Source organism: Telopea speciosissima, chromosome 11, assembly GCF_018873765.1.
Source record: "Telopea speciosissima isolate NSW1024214 ecotype Mountain lineage chromosome 11, Tspe_v1, whole genome shotgun sequence".
Lineage (NCBI taxonomy): Eukaryota > Viridiplantae > Streptophyta > Magnoliopsida > Proteales > Proteaceae > Telopea > Telopea speciosissima.
This window is the reverse complement of record NC_057926.1, coordinates 47,879,717-47,895,733: the sequence shown is the minus strand read 5'-3', so window position 1 is coordinate 47,895,733 and position 16,017 is coordinate 47,879,717. Positions and strand designations below refer to the sequence as shown.

Sequence of the window (16,017 nt, the reverse complement as noted above, 5' to 3'; positions counted from 1 at the left end):
ATTCGCTATTAGATGATATCACGATATCTTTTGACCTTTTGCCCTTTTAAACCAGATATTCCAATTGTACAATAAATTATTGAAAATCGCACTAATAATTAGGGCTGTTCTTGGTTTGTAATCTTGGATCGGATTGGCCGATATTGGTTGGATTGGATCGGTATCGGTCGAGGCCAATCCCAAGATTTGACTGATACAGAAAGGTTTGACTGGATCGTTCCTTGGATTGGCCAACTCGGTTGGATCGGTCTATCTGATCCTTGATCGATTCGATTGAATATTTTTTTATTTTTTCGAAGTTTTTAAGTTTTTATTTTATTTTTTATATTATCTAGGCCGATACTGACCGATATTGACCGATCCGATCCGGATAATATCGGTTGATCCGATCCAGATAATATCGGTCAATCCGATCCTGAGATCAAAACATCTACTAACTTTGGCCGATACATGACCCGATCCATAAAAAACAATTTTGGGGGTTTTTTACTGATCTTGATCCATTTGTACCGATCCGATCTCGATCTGGAAAGGTTTTGGCAATGACCGATACCGAATCCGATACCTGAATTTTGAACCTTGGGGCTCCTTGAAGGTTCAAGTGAGGATTCTATGGTTTGCACTCGAAACAGAGGAAGTGGGAGAAGAACTGAAGGAGGACTGAAGAACTGCAGGGGAGAGAATCTTTGGTGGAGTATCACATTCTTGTCTGATTATGTAGGATTCCAGTCAACCCTGTGGCCACCTCTTTGTGCGGCTGATTACAAAGAAGCATCTTAAGGGCAATTCAGTAAACACATTACGTGATTAAATTAACAAACCACCCTTAAGAATTTTTTAGTTGGCTATTGAGTTTGTGGCTGCACAATTACTGCACAGTGAAGTGGCCACAGAGGCACAGACAATTGGTGTAGTAGAGGTCAACCTTCTCCTTCAGTACTCCATTACCCAACCTGGAAGTCTGAGACCCTGAACTCTTAACGAAGAAAGAGAAGACCTTTCCATCTTCAGTTGTACTCAGACCATGGGTTCTCAGTTGGAGGAGAGATTCCTCTTGGAAGAAGGGCTTCTAGAGGTCTGCTCAACTCATCTCCTTTCCCGGTTACTCTCTTAATTATTACACAGGATCTTCTCATATTGATTGTATGGAATTAATAACCTTAACAATCCCTCAAAAAATTCATAAGTATTTCTTTTGCAATTTTGCTTTTTCTTTTTTTGTTTATGTTTGGGGGGGGGGGGGGTTTGTTTCTCTCTGGGCTTCTTCCTCGTTTCCATGGTGTCCAGATGAACTGAAATAGAAATGAAGTCTAACTAACATGAGCCCCTGAAGAAAAGATTTATTGGGCTCTTGGCTTCTCCGCCACTGAATACTTTCTGATCATCTTATTGAAGCTGCAGGTAGGATATTTGTTATATTGGGTGAACCAATTGTGATTGTCAAAATCCCTTTGTGCACTATTATTACCCTATCAATGAAGATTGTTCTTTCCTGAAGCGCATAAGACCAGTCTATATTTTAGCTAGGTGTTAATGTGGTAATCCTTTCTACACTTAAAATAGATAAATTCACAACTAGTTGGTTTTTTGCCCTTAAAATATGAGAAGATAGTCCTGCTTTTGGGTATAAGAAGTACAATATTTCCTACTAATACTAAAAAAAACTGTACATAACAACAGAATCTCATAATTCAATATCTTAAAATGAAAGATGATATTAGTAACTTTCCATAATTATAAAGTATCCACTAATGTTTCAGAAGGGGCATAAGGTGAAGTGACTTCTACAATCATTCTATCCAGAAGGTTCTGATTTGGTAGTCACAGGCCTCTGTCGATAGTTCTAGAAAAACTATATGTACTTGAATCTTTGATTTGGAAACTTTTTATGTGCTGTCATGAGGAACAATGGATTCATGGTCATTGGATCAAAATCCTTTGAAACCTTGGATTTGGGGCCAAGGGTTGATGACATGTTTTCACTGTGACGTGTTCAGTTGATGATTTATTGACTTTTATTGGACCAAGATGCATGAAAAACTTGATAATTCATGCCTTTGATTGGACTTTATTGATTAATTTTGGGAATTTGAGAAATTGTAAAGGACTACATGTTTCAGGCCAGATTGTTCTTCTGTTCTAGCTTACGGCAATCTATGGATTGATTTAAGTTTGGACATCCTATTTACTTTTCCCACACTTTGGCATGGCTGTTGTCTTTCAACTAATGCCATCCTTTGGGATCAATCAATACCATTTTATTGCAGGAAGAAGAGTACCTCTGGTTCACAATTATTCCATCCCAACATCATGAACTGTTTAGGGTTTTATCATGTTGCCTCTGCCCCCCCCTTTTTTTTTTCCTTCATAACTTTGGAAATATTTCACTCAAATCCAGCACCAGGATACATGTTATATGTTCCAATCAGGTGCACCTTGTAAAAATTGCAGTCAGAAAGGTTGTTCCTTTCATTGATTATCCCTTCCCACAGTCTTATTTTGGAAACAAGTTTCACTGTTTTTTGCTCTTAGTCATACCATTTTCATGTTTAGAATCTGGCAATGAGTTTCTCTAATGTGGGTCCCTCAAATCTTCTAGTTGGCTTAAGCAGACATTTGACCTCCTGCAACTTGTGGCATTTTAAGTAAACATGCTAGTTATGTTAGCCACTTTTCACATTATGCAGTCAGTTACAGAGATTTGTACCATAGATATGAATCAAGGGTTAATTGTATGTTTCTCATGATAATAGAATTTTGAGTATTTTTTTAAAACTTAATACAAATTAATTGTGAAAGAAAATCTAAAGCTAATCCATACACGAAAAAGGGTGGGTTACAAATATCAAATAACTGGACCATCTCAATTAGAGTTTATTAGGTGGCAAAATGAGGGCTAGTTAATTGAGTTGGTTTGAGATGAAATAATGAGCTGGTGAGGTTTCTTATGGTGGAGGATGAAGATATGAAAAGGACACGTGAAAGGCTGATAACTTGGGTTGAATTGGTGGGAAAAAATCTGAATGCTTCTGAGTTAACAATGGATATGCTCCTAAACAGAGTGGAATGGAGGAACAGGTTTCATCTACCTGATCCAAATTTGTTATAAGGCTTGATTAGTTGACTTAGATTGTAAGTATTGTATGATGTGACATTTGAAAAATCTTTAGAAATACTGACTCCAAATTGTAACTTTATGTGGATTTATTGCTTTATCATGTCCTATTTTCTTAGATTTTTATTACTTCATGATCATGGCTATAGTCCTTCTCTTATGTCTATACTGGGCATTCACAATAATATGTGGCACTTGGTATTTAGTATTGATATGACTTAAGCTATTACAAAATGCTGCTTGTTCATAAAATGATTCCTATTTGTGTTGGTATTTATTCCATTACTTTTGAAGTTTCTGCAAGATTTTCAATGCTTAAGAATATTTTTTAGTAGTTTTTTCGTAATTTTTAATATATTAAAGTAACGTTTATAACCTTCCACAAATAACTTGCACTTCCAAGGTATAAAGTTTGCATTGAAACAGAATGTTAAAACTTGCTGTCATATTCCTCTCTATCTGAACTAGTTTTCCTATTTTGTAATTGTTTTTGATAACCCGATTGTATAGACTTCCAATATCTTCTGTACTATATAGCCACTTGTGAACAAAAATAATTTATTTTTCTAGGAATTATAACACTTTTCACAAAATTTTGCCCCTCAACTGTTGCATATTATCCCCATATAACAAATGACGATCGTTATAATCTTCAACAGCATTATCTTCTTATATTTGCTTACACTCATCCATGTCAAATGTTTGTTCTGTATAAAAGAATCAAAATAGAGGATTGTACACAGGAGATGGATCAGTTGATATCAATGGAAATCGAATCCTAAAAACAAACACTGGAAACTGGAAAGCATGCCCCTTCATCTTAGGTATTCCAACACATAGAATTGCTCTCTTTGTTTTTTGTAATTTTAGTTTGTGACTATTTTAAAGTAAATTACAGGTACCGAATGCTGTGAGCGATTGGCCTACTATGGTATTGCTAAAAATCTTGTTACTTATCTCACCCACAAACTACATGAGGGAAATGTCTCTGCTGCCAGAAATGTTAACACTTGGCAAGGCACTTGCTATATCACACCCCTCATTGGAGCCTTTTTGGCTGATGCTTATTGGGGAAAATACTGGACAGTTGCAGTTTTCTCCACAATTTACTTCATTGTATGTATGAATTAAAATTTTATTTCATTTAACTAATTCATGAACTGGTATAAAACATTCTCTTGTTTGGAGAAAAGGCGTAGGATGAATAGGGTCAGTGGGTTGAGGGCCAACCCAGGCCCTACCAAATTTGACTGTCAACCATTGCTAACTGTTGAGAGAATAACTAGTTGATTAATGCTTAAGTGATTAATCCTATCACTTAGCCCTTTATTTATAGTAATAGAATCAAAGAGTGCCACTCCTAATCAAAGTAGGAGTGCTAATAACAGAAATAGAAACAACTAGGAATGCACACTCCTAGTCAAACTAGGAGTGCTCCCCTTGTCTATTCTAATAGAGATCGACAAGGGGAAAAATACAGAAATAAAAGGCAAATTACAGAATAATAAAAACAGAAAATAAAGAGGGAGAAAGTGGGAGATAAAGTGGGAAAAAGGACCAGAATACCCCTACGGTATTCTGGCCCATATATTCTAACACTCCCCCTCAAGTTGGTGTAAAGATGTGGCACATGCCCAACTTGGCTAGAAAAGGACGAAACACTTTGCCACTCAGACCCTTTGTGAACACATCAGCCAGTTGATCAGTAGACTTCACATAGGGAACACAGATTAGTCCAGCTTCAAGTATCTCCTTGATGAAATGTCGGTCTACCTCCACATGTTTTGTACGATCATGTTGGACAGAATTATGAGCGATGCTTATGGCAGCCTTATTGTCACAATATAACATCATAGGAAGTTGGACAGCAACCCCAACATCTTGCAACAACCCTTTAAGCCACAACAATTCACAGATGCCATGCGCCATCGCACGGAATTCAGCCTCAGCACTGGACCTAGCCACCACATTCTATTTCTTACTACGCCAGGTGACGAGGTTACCTCCTACAAAAGAGCAATATCCAGAGATGGACTTCCGATCACATGAACCAGCCCAATCTGCATCAGTGTATGCTTCAACCTTCAGATGACCATTGGAAGATAAAAGAATTCCTTGTCCCGGAGCAGGCTTCAAGTATCGTAAGATGCGATGAACCACCTCCATATGAGAAGAATAAGGGTTATGCATAAACTGGCTGACCATATTAACTGCAATGGCAATGTCTGGCCGAGTGTGAGATAGGTAGATAAGTTTGCCGACCAACCGCTGATAACGACCTTTGTCAACTGGTGTGCCTTCTTTCTCCTTGAGTCTTGTCGTAGCTTCTATGGGAGTGTCTGAAGGATGACACCCTAGCAGCCCAGTTTCAGATAGTAGATCCAGGACATACTTTCTCTGAGACAGAAATATGCCCTTTGAAGAGCGAGCAACCTCTATCCCTAGAAAATATTTTAGAGTCCCCAGATCCTTAATTTCAAACTCACGGCCAAGAAACAGTTTCAACCTTTTTATCTCATCACCATCATTGCCGGTCACTACAATATCATCAACATAAACTATGAGGAGAGTAACCCTATCACCCATACGTTTGATGAACAAGGTATGATCAACGTTGCTTTGCTGGTAGCCCACTGAAAGCATAGCCCTGTGAAATCTACCGTACCAAGCTCTTGGTGACTGCTTCAAGCCATAGAGTGCACGCTTCAGTTGACAAACCTTACCCTTGGTAGCAGGACTTGAAAAACCTGGAGGAATGTCCATATATACCTCTTCTTTTAGTTCACCATGGAGGAAGGCATTCTTCACATCCAACTGCTGAAGATCCCATCCAAGGTTCACAGCACAGGATAGCAATACCCTGACAGTATTGAGTTTTGCAATTGGTGCGAAAGTCTCTTGGTAGTCAATGCCATATGTCTGAGTGAAGCCTTTAGCAACTAGACGTGCCTTGTACCGATCCACTGTACCATCTGCCTTCTGCTTGACCACAAACACCCATTTCCAACCCACTGGTTTTTTTCCTGGAGGAAGAGCTACAAGATCCCACGTATTGTTTTTGTTCAATGCTCTCATTTCTTCCAACATTGCTGCCTTCCACTTCCCATCTGTAGATGCTTCCTGCCAATTTTTAGGAATGGAAACAGAAGAAAGGGAGGAAACAAAAGTACGAAAAGAAGGAGAAAGAGAACTATAAGAAACAAAACGGGAAATAGGATGTAAAGTGCAGGTCCTGGTACCTTTGCAATGTGCGATGGGTAGATCGAGAAGAGGAGGGCTCACTAGGAGGAGGATCTGGATCCTGAGGCGGCAATGGGATGGGTATCGATCTTGCAGTGGACGATTCTGCCCTCTGTTAGAACATCTCCGGTTATAAGTGAGAATGGTGGAATTGTCAATGGTCCTCCGAAAGTTACGAATGGTCCTCGTCTTGGAGTCGGCTCCCCCAGTAGGAACATTACCACCACCTATTTCCAAGGTCTCTCCTTGTATTAGAATCCCCCCAGGTGAAGGAACAGCAGCCTCGGGAGGCTGGACAGCAGCCACTGGAGGCTAGGCAGCAGCCATGGGAGGCTGGACAGCAACCTCGGGAGGCTAAACAGCAGTTATGGGAGGCTGGTTGGTGGCTATAGGTGATGCTGGGAAGGGAAACCTAAGAGGATGAACCACATCTTCACTAGAGTGCTCCCCCTGAAGAGGCGGGGAAGAATAATAGGAAAGGGTTTCATGGAAAACCACATCCATACTGACCATAGTACGACGGGTAGGAGGGTGGTAACGCTTGTAACCTTTCTGGGTTAGAGAATAACCCAAAAAAATACACCTCAACCCTCGGGGTTCAAGTTTGCCAGGGGAATGAGTATCCCTAGCATAACAGACACAACCAAAGACCTTGGGAGGGACCACAAAAGAGGAATCACTAAGTAAAGGTCAGCGGGGCTACGGGAATCCAGAACCCGTGAAGGTAACCTATTAATAAGGTAAGCTGCAGTGAGAACAGCATCACCCCAATATTGGGATGGAACATGGCGAGCAAACATTAAAGCTCTGGCCACTTCCAAAAAGTGGCGATTCTTTCTTTCAGCCACACCGTTTTGGGCTGGGGTATCAACACAACTAGTCTGATGTATAATCCCATGATCAGCAAGGTACTATTGAAATTGGGATTCTTTATATTCAGTGCCATTATCACTCCGTAAAACCTTAAGAGTGGCCTGGAATTGGGTCTGGATCATTTTATGAAAATGTTGAAAGCAAGAAAAAACTTGGTTTTTAGACTGAAGAAGATAAATCCAAGTATTACGAGAATGACAATCAATAAATGAGACAAACCAACGGTGGCCAGAAATAGAGGTCTTACGATTAGGTCCCCAAACATCCGAATGCACCATATTAAAACAAGAAGAACTCCTTTTATTTGATAAAGAAAAAGTTGCATGTGTCTGTTTGGCCAGAACACAAGCTTCACAAAAAAAGTTATCCTTATTACATTTGGTGACTAAAGAAGGAAATAAATGTGCTAAAATTCCTAATGGAGGGTGACCTAATCTAGAGTGCCATTTGTACAGTTCAGAAGAGACCAAGGAGTTCTGATGTAGTGGAGAAGTTACCGGTGGAGAGAGATGACCATCATCAAGCAGATACAGCCCACCGTGAACTTTACCCAATCCAATCGTCTTCCCAGACGCCAGATCCTGAAAAACACAATGGGAAGGAAAAAAGGTTACCTTGCAGTTAAGATCACGAGTAATACTACTAATGGAAAGGAGGTTAGTAGTAAAATTAGGGATATGCAAAACAGAAGACAAAGGGAGGTTTGAAGTGCAGTTGATGATCCCTTTTCCAGAGATAGAGGAAAGGGAACCATCAGCCACTTTGACCTTGTCTTTCCCAGAAGTAGGAGAGTATGTATAAAATAAGCTAGAAGAGCCAGTCATGTGATCCGTAGCTCCGGAATCAATTATCCAGGGATGGGAAGCTACAGAAGCACAATGACCACCAAAAGGGATACCTGACCGGGCAAAATAAGAACCTGAAGGAGCCGAGGAATTGGCAGTAGCAGCGGAAGTAGTAGAGGCCGCAGCAGCGGAAGACCTTAGTACACGCAGGAAAGCCTGTAGATCATCCTGGGATAGACCAATGTCCGTAGCTGGGGCTGTAGCAACAGATTCAGATTGATGTACCTTGCTCTTAGGTTTTTTCTTGGCAGCCCGCTTGGCTTCAAAGTCAGCCGATTTCCCATGAAGCTTCCAGCATTTGTCCTTGGTGTGATAAGGCTTGTGACAGTGGTCACATGTAATAGGACTGGAAGTAGAACTACCAACAGATAACGTACCAATAGGCATAGTTCGAGAACTCATTTCGTTTCGGTATTTTAGGCTGACCGAAATATCCGAAATATTCGAAATTTCGGATATTTCTGTCGAAATATTGTAGTTTTTTCTGGTATGTTTCGATAGGTCATTTCGGTGGGTTTTAGGCCAAGTTAAGGCCTGAAACTTCATGGAAACCCTATTTTAGGCTATATAAACACATTTAAATATTCAAATTGCAAAAATAGTCACCCAAAATGGTGTTTTGGATGTACACCATTGATTAGCAACGTACGGTCGAACCCTAATGTATAAGTGTATAACTTAGTTAATTACACATTTACACATACACATTGTACATTAAACAAGTAAATTGACTTGGAACTAAGTTGGAAACATAATGACTCATAAGTTAAGGCATAAATCATAATATTAAGTACATAAGACATCAAGTCAATAACAAGTTAACAAATAACAACTTAAGAGTTAAGATTTAAGAAGATGATATCAAACATTCCAAATCACAATATGTCAATATCCCCAATTGTCCCCTACAAGGCTACAAGTCAAGTAGTCAACTAGTCATCATTCATCTCAAATGTTTACAAATTCGCTAATAATAACTACTCTGTCGTCCAGGATCAACCCCACTCATGGTCCGCTGGAGCTGACGTGTATTGCTCTCCGATTGTAGGACAAATGCATGCCACGTCATAGCATGGGAGAAGAAGCGAGTGTATTCATCCACAGTGGCCATGTAAACTGTATCATCAACATGCTGAAGGTAACCTATCCTAGGATATAGGTCACCAAACTGTGAAGAAGTACTACCCACTGATCCACTATGATATGAGTCATATGACGGCTCTGGGAGCATGTACGGGTTGTACGGCTGCGGCTGGTGGGTTGGGTAGCCAGGGTAGGAAAAGAAGTCATCCACAAAAGACGATCCACTATATCCCTGTGAGTGGGAGTCATACTCAAAACTGGGAATGGATGGAAAAGATATAGGCTGCTGCCCCCAAGGGTACTGCCCAGAATGCCCTTCGCCATATGGATGTGAATGAGATGAACCATGCTCTGATTGTGCTGGAGATGGACTGCTGTCTACATGAAAAGATGGGGCACGGAAATGCCCACTCGATAAGCATATAAGTATATAACTATTTAGTATTTTTCCCCTAACCCTCATATTTTTCTCATATTTAAAAACAATTTTTAAAAATATTTTTCACATAAATATTGGCCTAGCACAACAAAACCAAAATTTTATGCAAATGGGCAGCAATAAAACAACATGTAGAATTTACTTCTAGCTATTTTGTATTTTTCCCCTAACCCTCATATTTTTCTCATATTTAAAAATGATTTTTTTAAATATTTTTCAAATAATTATTGGCCTAGCACAACAAAATCGAAAAGATATGTAAATGGGCAACAAATAAGAAGTATGTACAATTTATTTTGATATTTTTCAGTAATTTTAAAACAAAAACCTCATATTTTTTCTTTTTTTTTGCTATTTTTTTGAAAATTTTAAATATTTTTTATAATTTCCGAAAATTAAAATAATTAATTATTGGCAGAAAAATATTTTTGACACCATGAGGCCGTAGATCGGCCAATGGTGTCTAGCATATATTTAATTCATCACCATACAATATACATAACCCCTATTATTTTTTTATTTTTGTTGTAAATAAATCCAATTTTTGAAGCAGAAAAATAAATAAATAATATATATACCAAAAAAAAATTTCGACACCGTGAAGTCGTAGATCGGCTTCCGGTGTCTAACATATATTTATTTCATCACAAACAAACATGTTGATCATGCATTTCCCTAAAAAAATTCAATTTTGAGAATATGGTTTTACCTGGAATAGTGGAAAGGCTTCACAGATGTGCTAAGAAGTTTGTTCTCCAAGTGATTCCGGTGTAGATGCGGCAAGGATTCAAGTGGGAAGTGGAAGTATGGAGAAGAAATGAGCAAAAACCTTCAAAAACCAAGCAAAAGTGCAAAACCAGAGCTGTTTCTCAGTCTCGGTCGAAATTTCGATCGAATTTTTGTATATTTTTTATTCGAGGTGGCATTTCGTTTCGAGGAGGTCGAAATATCCGAAATTTCCGAAATCTCAATCGAGATTTCGCGAGATTTTGAACTATGCCAATAGGGGCAGCAGTCTAGAGAGCCGATCTGTCCGAACAGGAGGATGTAACATAGCAGCCCTGCGGTTTTCTTCTGAAGAGACCAGGGCATAGGATTGTTTAAGTGTGGGAAAAGGTGAATGGCCCAACACCTGAACACGTATCTGGTCATATTCAACATTCAACCCAGCCAAGAAGTCATAAACCCGAATCTTGTCAACATGCTTCTTATATGCAACTATGTTGGCAGCGGTATCAGGGTGATAATCTGAAAAATGGTCCAATTGCTGCCAGAGGCTGCGGAGAGTGGCATAATATTTAGACACAGTTAGGTCCCCTTGAGTAGTATGAAGAACCTTCTTGCGAAGCTCATAAACCTGAGCATCATTACCAAGCTGCCCATATGTCTCCTTACATTCTGCCCAAATCTGAGAAGCCGTATCAAGTAAAAGAAAACCCTGTGCAAGATCTGAAGTCATAGAACCAACCAAATAGGACATAAGAAGACCATTGTGGGCTAGCCATTTAGTCCGGGCAGCACCAGGGGTAGTCGGCATAGGAATAATCCCATCAATATAATCAGTGAGGCCACGACCAGCAATAGCAAAAGAGGCTGATCGAGACCATAGAAGATAGTTGCTGCCGTCTAACTTGATAGGGTTAGGGTGGAGATCACGAAAATCAGACTTGTCATTGGTAACCTGATCAGATGTGGCAGTGGAGATATCAGTGGAGTCACCCATAGTGCAGAGAGGAGCTGATCAGCAGAGAAAGCCACTGAAGAAGCCAAACCAGGGATGGAAAACACACCACCCAAAAAACTAGCAGCAAACAAGGAGCCCTCCCCAATATTGATTAAGTTAGGGTTTGGAAGAAACCCAAAAAAAAGAGCAATCGATGGGGGGAGAGTAAACCAAAAAACTATGCTGCAGATGAAGCCAGGTGAATCAGTCCAAGAGCCTGCAGGGTATGTCTTTGGATGAAGAATAAAACCAAAAAGAAACAGCAACTGTAATCAGCCCTAATCCCAATATCGATAAGGCTCAGGGTTTTGTTGTAGGAAAACCCTGAAATAAGAGATCGAATGGGAGAAGGGGTCTTCAGTACCAATATGAGGCTGGAAAACAGCAGTCCAGTGTCGCAGAAGTGCTCCAATATAGGGAGAAGCAGTCCCAATAAACTCAGGCCTGATCTGCAATAAAATTTGGAAGCTCTAATTTCCGCAAGAGGGAACCAGCAGCAGCCATCGAACAGGAAAATTAGGTCATGAATTAGGAAAAAAAAGAGGTGAGAAGGGGCAGCAACTAGATCATAAGATCACCTCTGCAGTGCTGCCCTTAGATAAGGAGAAGAAGCAAGGAGAAGAAAGAGAAAAGAGATCGAGAGAGAGGGCAAAGAGAAGAGAACACGATGGGAGGGTGGGGAAAAAAAATTTAGGTTAGATCAATCGTGGCTGTGATACCATGTTGAGAGAATAACTAGTTGATTAATGCTTAAGTGATTAATCCTATCACTTAGCCCTTTATTTATAGTAATAGAATCAAAGAGTACAACTCCTAATCAAAGTAGGAGTGCTAATAACAGAAATAGAAACAACTGGGAATGCACACTCCTAGTCAAACTAGGAGTGCTCCCCTTGTCTATTCTAATAGAGATCGACAAGGGGAAAAATACAGAAATAAAAGGCAAATTACAGAATAATAAAAACAGAAAATAAAGAGGGAGAAAGTGGGAGAAAAGTGGGAAAAAGGACCAGAATACCCCTACGGTATTCCGGCCCATATATTCTAACACTAACCCTATATGGGTCCAGCACAAGGGATTCCTAATCCAAACACCATAACCATCAGTTTATGATAAATAATATATGTATTGTTGGGTTTGGGTTGGATTGGTTTTGCCAAGATCTCAATCTAAGTCCATATCTGACATGATGTTGAGTTGGGGTTCTTTCACAAGACTTGAGCTCCTTAAGTGCCAAGTTCATTCTAAAGATTGGGTTGGGTCTGTCATGTTTGGTGGAGTCCGGCTCAAGTTTTACTCCTAAAATGGACCTTGACCGATCTTCCTCAATGGGCTTTACCTCCTGGCACAAAGAAGTTTGTCATCCTCAACCATTGTGCCCAGCATTCTCTAAAGATGATATTCCTTGATTCATAGTGAATTTATCTTCTTCTGTTTGTTCTAGGTATTCATTGTATGCTTTCTTAAGTGACTAATCTTCTTTTTTTTCTTGGAATACTTTCTTATGTGACTAATGCTGGTTTCTTTTTTTTGGTGTGTATATTCCCCCTCCTCAATTGCAAGGGAATGAGTACATTGACTCTGTCAGCATCAGTCTTCAAGCCTCCTACTTGTGTGGGGTTTGTTTGCCCACCTGCAACTCCAGCTGAGCAGGCCATATTCTTCTTTGGTCTCTATCTGATGGCGCTGGGCACTGGTGGGATAAAGCCTTGTGTTTCATCATTTGGAGCAGATCAATTTGATGATACTGATCCAGTCGAAAGAATAAAGAAAGGATCTTTCTTCAATTGGTTTTATTTTTGTATCAACATTGGTTCTCTCATATCAAGTAGTTTCATTGTGTGGATTCAAGACAATGCAGGCTGGGGTCTGGGATTTGGCATTCCCACATTGTTTATGGCCATTGCAATTGCAAGTTTCTTTTTGGGCACTCCCCTTTATAGATTCCAGAAACCTGGAGGGAGTCCTTTAGTGAGAATGTGCCAGGTCTTAGTCTCATCTTTACGTAAGTGGAATTTGGAGGTCCCTTGTGACAGTAGTCTCCTGTATGAGTTACCAGACAAGAGCTCTGCTATTGAAGGGAGTCGGAAACTTGAGCATAGTGATAAACTGAAGTAATTTCTCTGTAACATTTTTATTCCATCTCTCAGCGTGAGCTATTTTTTTATATTCGCCAGATAACCTTATGTTTAATGGTGTTTGAACAACTATTGAAAGGTAAGAAGGAAATTTGAACGTAAACTGCCACCTCATGCAACAAGACATTAAGATTAGGGAATGGAGAAGCAAACATCTAGATTTGGAAAGGTTTAGCAGCTGAAGACAATCTGAATCTAATCTTCTAGAATAAATACCTGGTTTGTTAGGTTTTCCAATTTTGTCCTTTATTTTCTTTATTATCATAACTGACTTCTCGAATATGATCAATCTTTGAAGATATCCTGTTGAGTATGTCCTCCTTTCATCTATGCCAATGAATAATCATTAAAATTCACAGTAATACAAATTCCAATATATGTATATACACACACACACACTATTACTTGAACTATCCTTTTTTTATGATTGGTTTCCATTTCTTTCCTTGGCAGCAAAGTTTTGCCATAAAATATTAACAACTTCATGTTTGCTGCAGGTTCCTTGATAAAGCTGCTGTGCTGTCAGACAGAAATGTTAACAGTGAGGACTTCTCCAATCCATGGAGGCTCTGCACGGTTACACAAGTGGAGGAGCTAAAGCTACTGATAGGCATATTTCCTATCTGGGCTACTAGCATACTCTTCTCCACTGTTTACGCTCAGATGTCCACCATGTTTGTGGAACAAGGGATGGTTATGGATAGAACTCTTGGTTCTTTTACCATTCCTGCTGCATCTCTTTCAACTTCAGGCGTTATCAGTGTTATCATATGGGTCCCCATCTATGAAAAATTCCTTGTCCCAATCGCAAGAAAGTTCACAGGCAAGGAGAGAGGCTTCTCTGAATTGCAACGAATAGGTATTGGCCTCCTCTTGTCAATATTAGCCATGACAGCAGCTGCCATGGTTGAGCGTAAGAGGTTGGAGGTTGCCATAGCATTTGATTTGGTTCATCATAGGGTTCCGGTACCTATCAGTATCTTCTGGCAAATACCTCAATGTTTCTTGGTGGGGGCAGGGGAAGTCTTTACCTTCATTGGACAACTCGAGTTCTTCTATGATCAATCACCCGATGCCATGCGGAGTTTATGTAGTGCCTTGTCACTTCTGACAACTGCATTGGGGTATTATCTAAGCTCCCTAATTTTGATCATTGTGACAAGTGTAACAACTAGAGGTGGAAAGCCTGGATGGATACCTGATAACTTAAATGAGGGGCATCTTGATTATTACTTCTGGCTGTTGGCTTGTCTTAGTTTTTTTAACCTTCTACTTTATGTATTTTGTGCTTCAAGATATAAATCCAAGAAAGCCTCTTAGTGGTTTACTTTTCCAGGATTCTGGAGATCATTCTGAAAACATTCTAAAGCATGCCCTGATGAATAAAGCATATAGTCTTTATCAGTTTCAACTTCCATCCAGCTGAAATGTGTATTTATTATTCTGACTTATGGCCTAAATGTGTGATTTCCTGATTTTGTTTGTTAGTGGTTTGCATAGTGTGTGTTTCTGTATGCTTGATGATGTGTTGCCATTGCCCATATGCAGCTACTTGTGCTTTCTGGGTCTCTTCCACTTTTTTCATTGCTTGAAACTAGATCAGATGTGTGGCCTGGTGGCTATTCACAGGTAATATATGAGTTTGTGCATCTCCCATGCACAGTCAAGGATCCATAGTTCACATTTCAGGACTCATGGTAGATACTCCTCTCTTGGAAGCCTATTCAGTTGCTTCTCTGAATTTCTTTCAGCTGGTAGATACTCCTCTCTTGGAAGCCTATTTTTCTTTGCTAAGGTCAAACCCTTTATTTTTTTAGTCTTTCAATTTTGGCTGGCACTACTTGTCTCATATACTATGTTATCAAAGATTTGGCTGTAAATTTAAGGTCTATTTGGGAATGTTAACTTAAAAACATACCTTAAACTAATCGTAACTTATGAGGATGGTGGTGTTCCTACTTATTAATTAGGGTAAATTACACGTCACCCCCTGATTTTCAAACGAAACTCAAATCACCCCTTAGTTTTTGAAAATACTCAAACAGAGGAAGTGGGAGAACTGATGAAGGATCTGCTGCAGGTGAAAGAGAGAGAGAAACCAAGAGACAAAAGAATAAATCGTAGGGAAGGAAGAGTCGTCTTCTTCTTCCTTGTGTCAATAACCAGAAATATTGCAAAACAGAAATCTCTCTCTCTCAATACTCTCTGATCCAATCGACCTGAAATCTATCTTAATGCTCTATCAAATCACTTGATTTAACAGAATTTGATGAGCGATGGGAGGGAGGGATGTGAGAGATGGGCAGTTCAAAATTTTAGAGTTTGTACGGTGCCAGAACTTTAAATTTTAGGGTTTAAAAAAGTCGGACGAAAAGTTCGTTCAGGGTTTACAATCCCTGGTTAAAGTTCGGTTGAAAATTTCGTTTGACCCTAAAAATCGGATGAAAAATTCGTCAACAAAATGGTTTTCATTTGAAGAGTTCGTGTATGTTTGAAAAAAGCGGACTAATAGTTCGCCTGTATTAGAAAGGTTTGTCTAGTGTTTTAAACGTTCGAGTAC

The 16,017-nt window shown here is 39.6% G+C and overlaps 1 protein-coding gene across 1 annotated transcript; it reads left to right on the top strand.

Moving 5' to 3' along the window:
* Positions 1 to 919: 919 nt before the first annotated feature.
* On the top strand, positions 920 to 14,872 carry LOC122646380 (protein NRT1/ PTR FAMILY 8.3-like). Its single transcript, XM_043839931.1, has 5 exons — positions 920 to 1,075; positions 3,834 to 3,939; positions 4,014 to 4,231; positions 12,883 to 13,433; positions 13,955 to 14,872. Exons 1-5 carry the CDS (start codon positions 1,025 to 1,027, stop codon positions 14,775 to 14,777), a joined length of 1,749 nt encoding a protein of 582 aa, XP_043695866.1. The 5' UTR covers positions 920 to 1,024; the 3' UTR covers positions 14,778 to 14,872.
* The last annotated feature ends 1,145 nt before the right edge of the window (positions 14,873 to 16,017 follow it).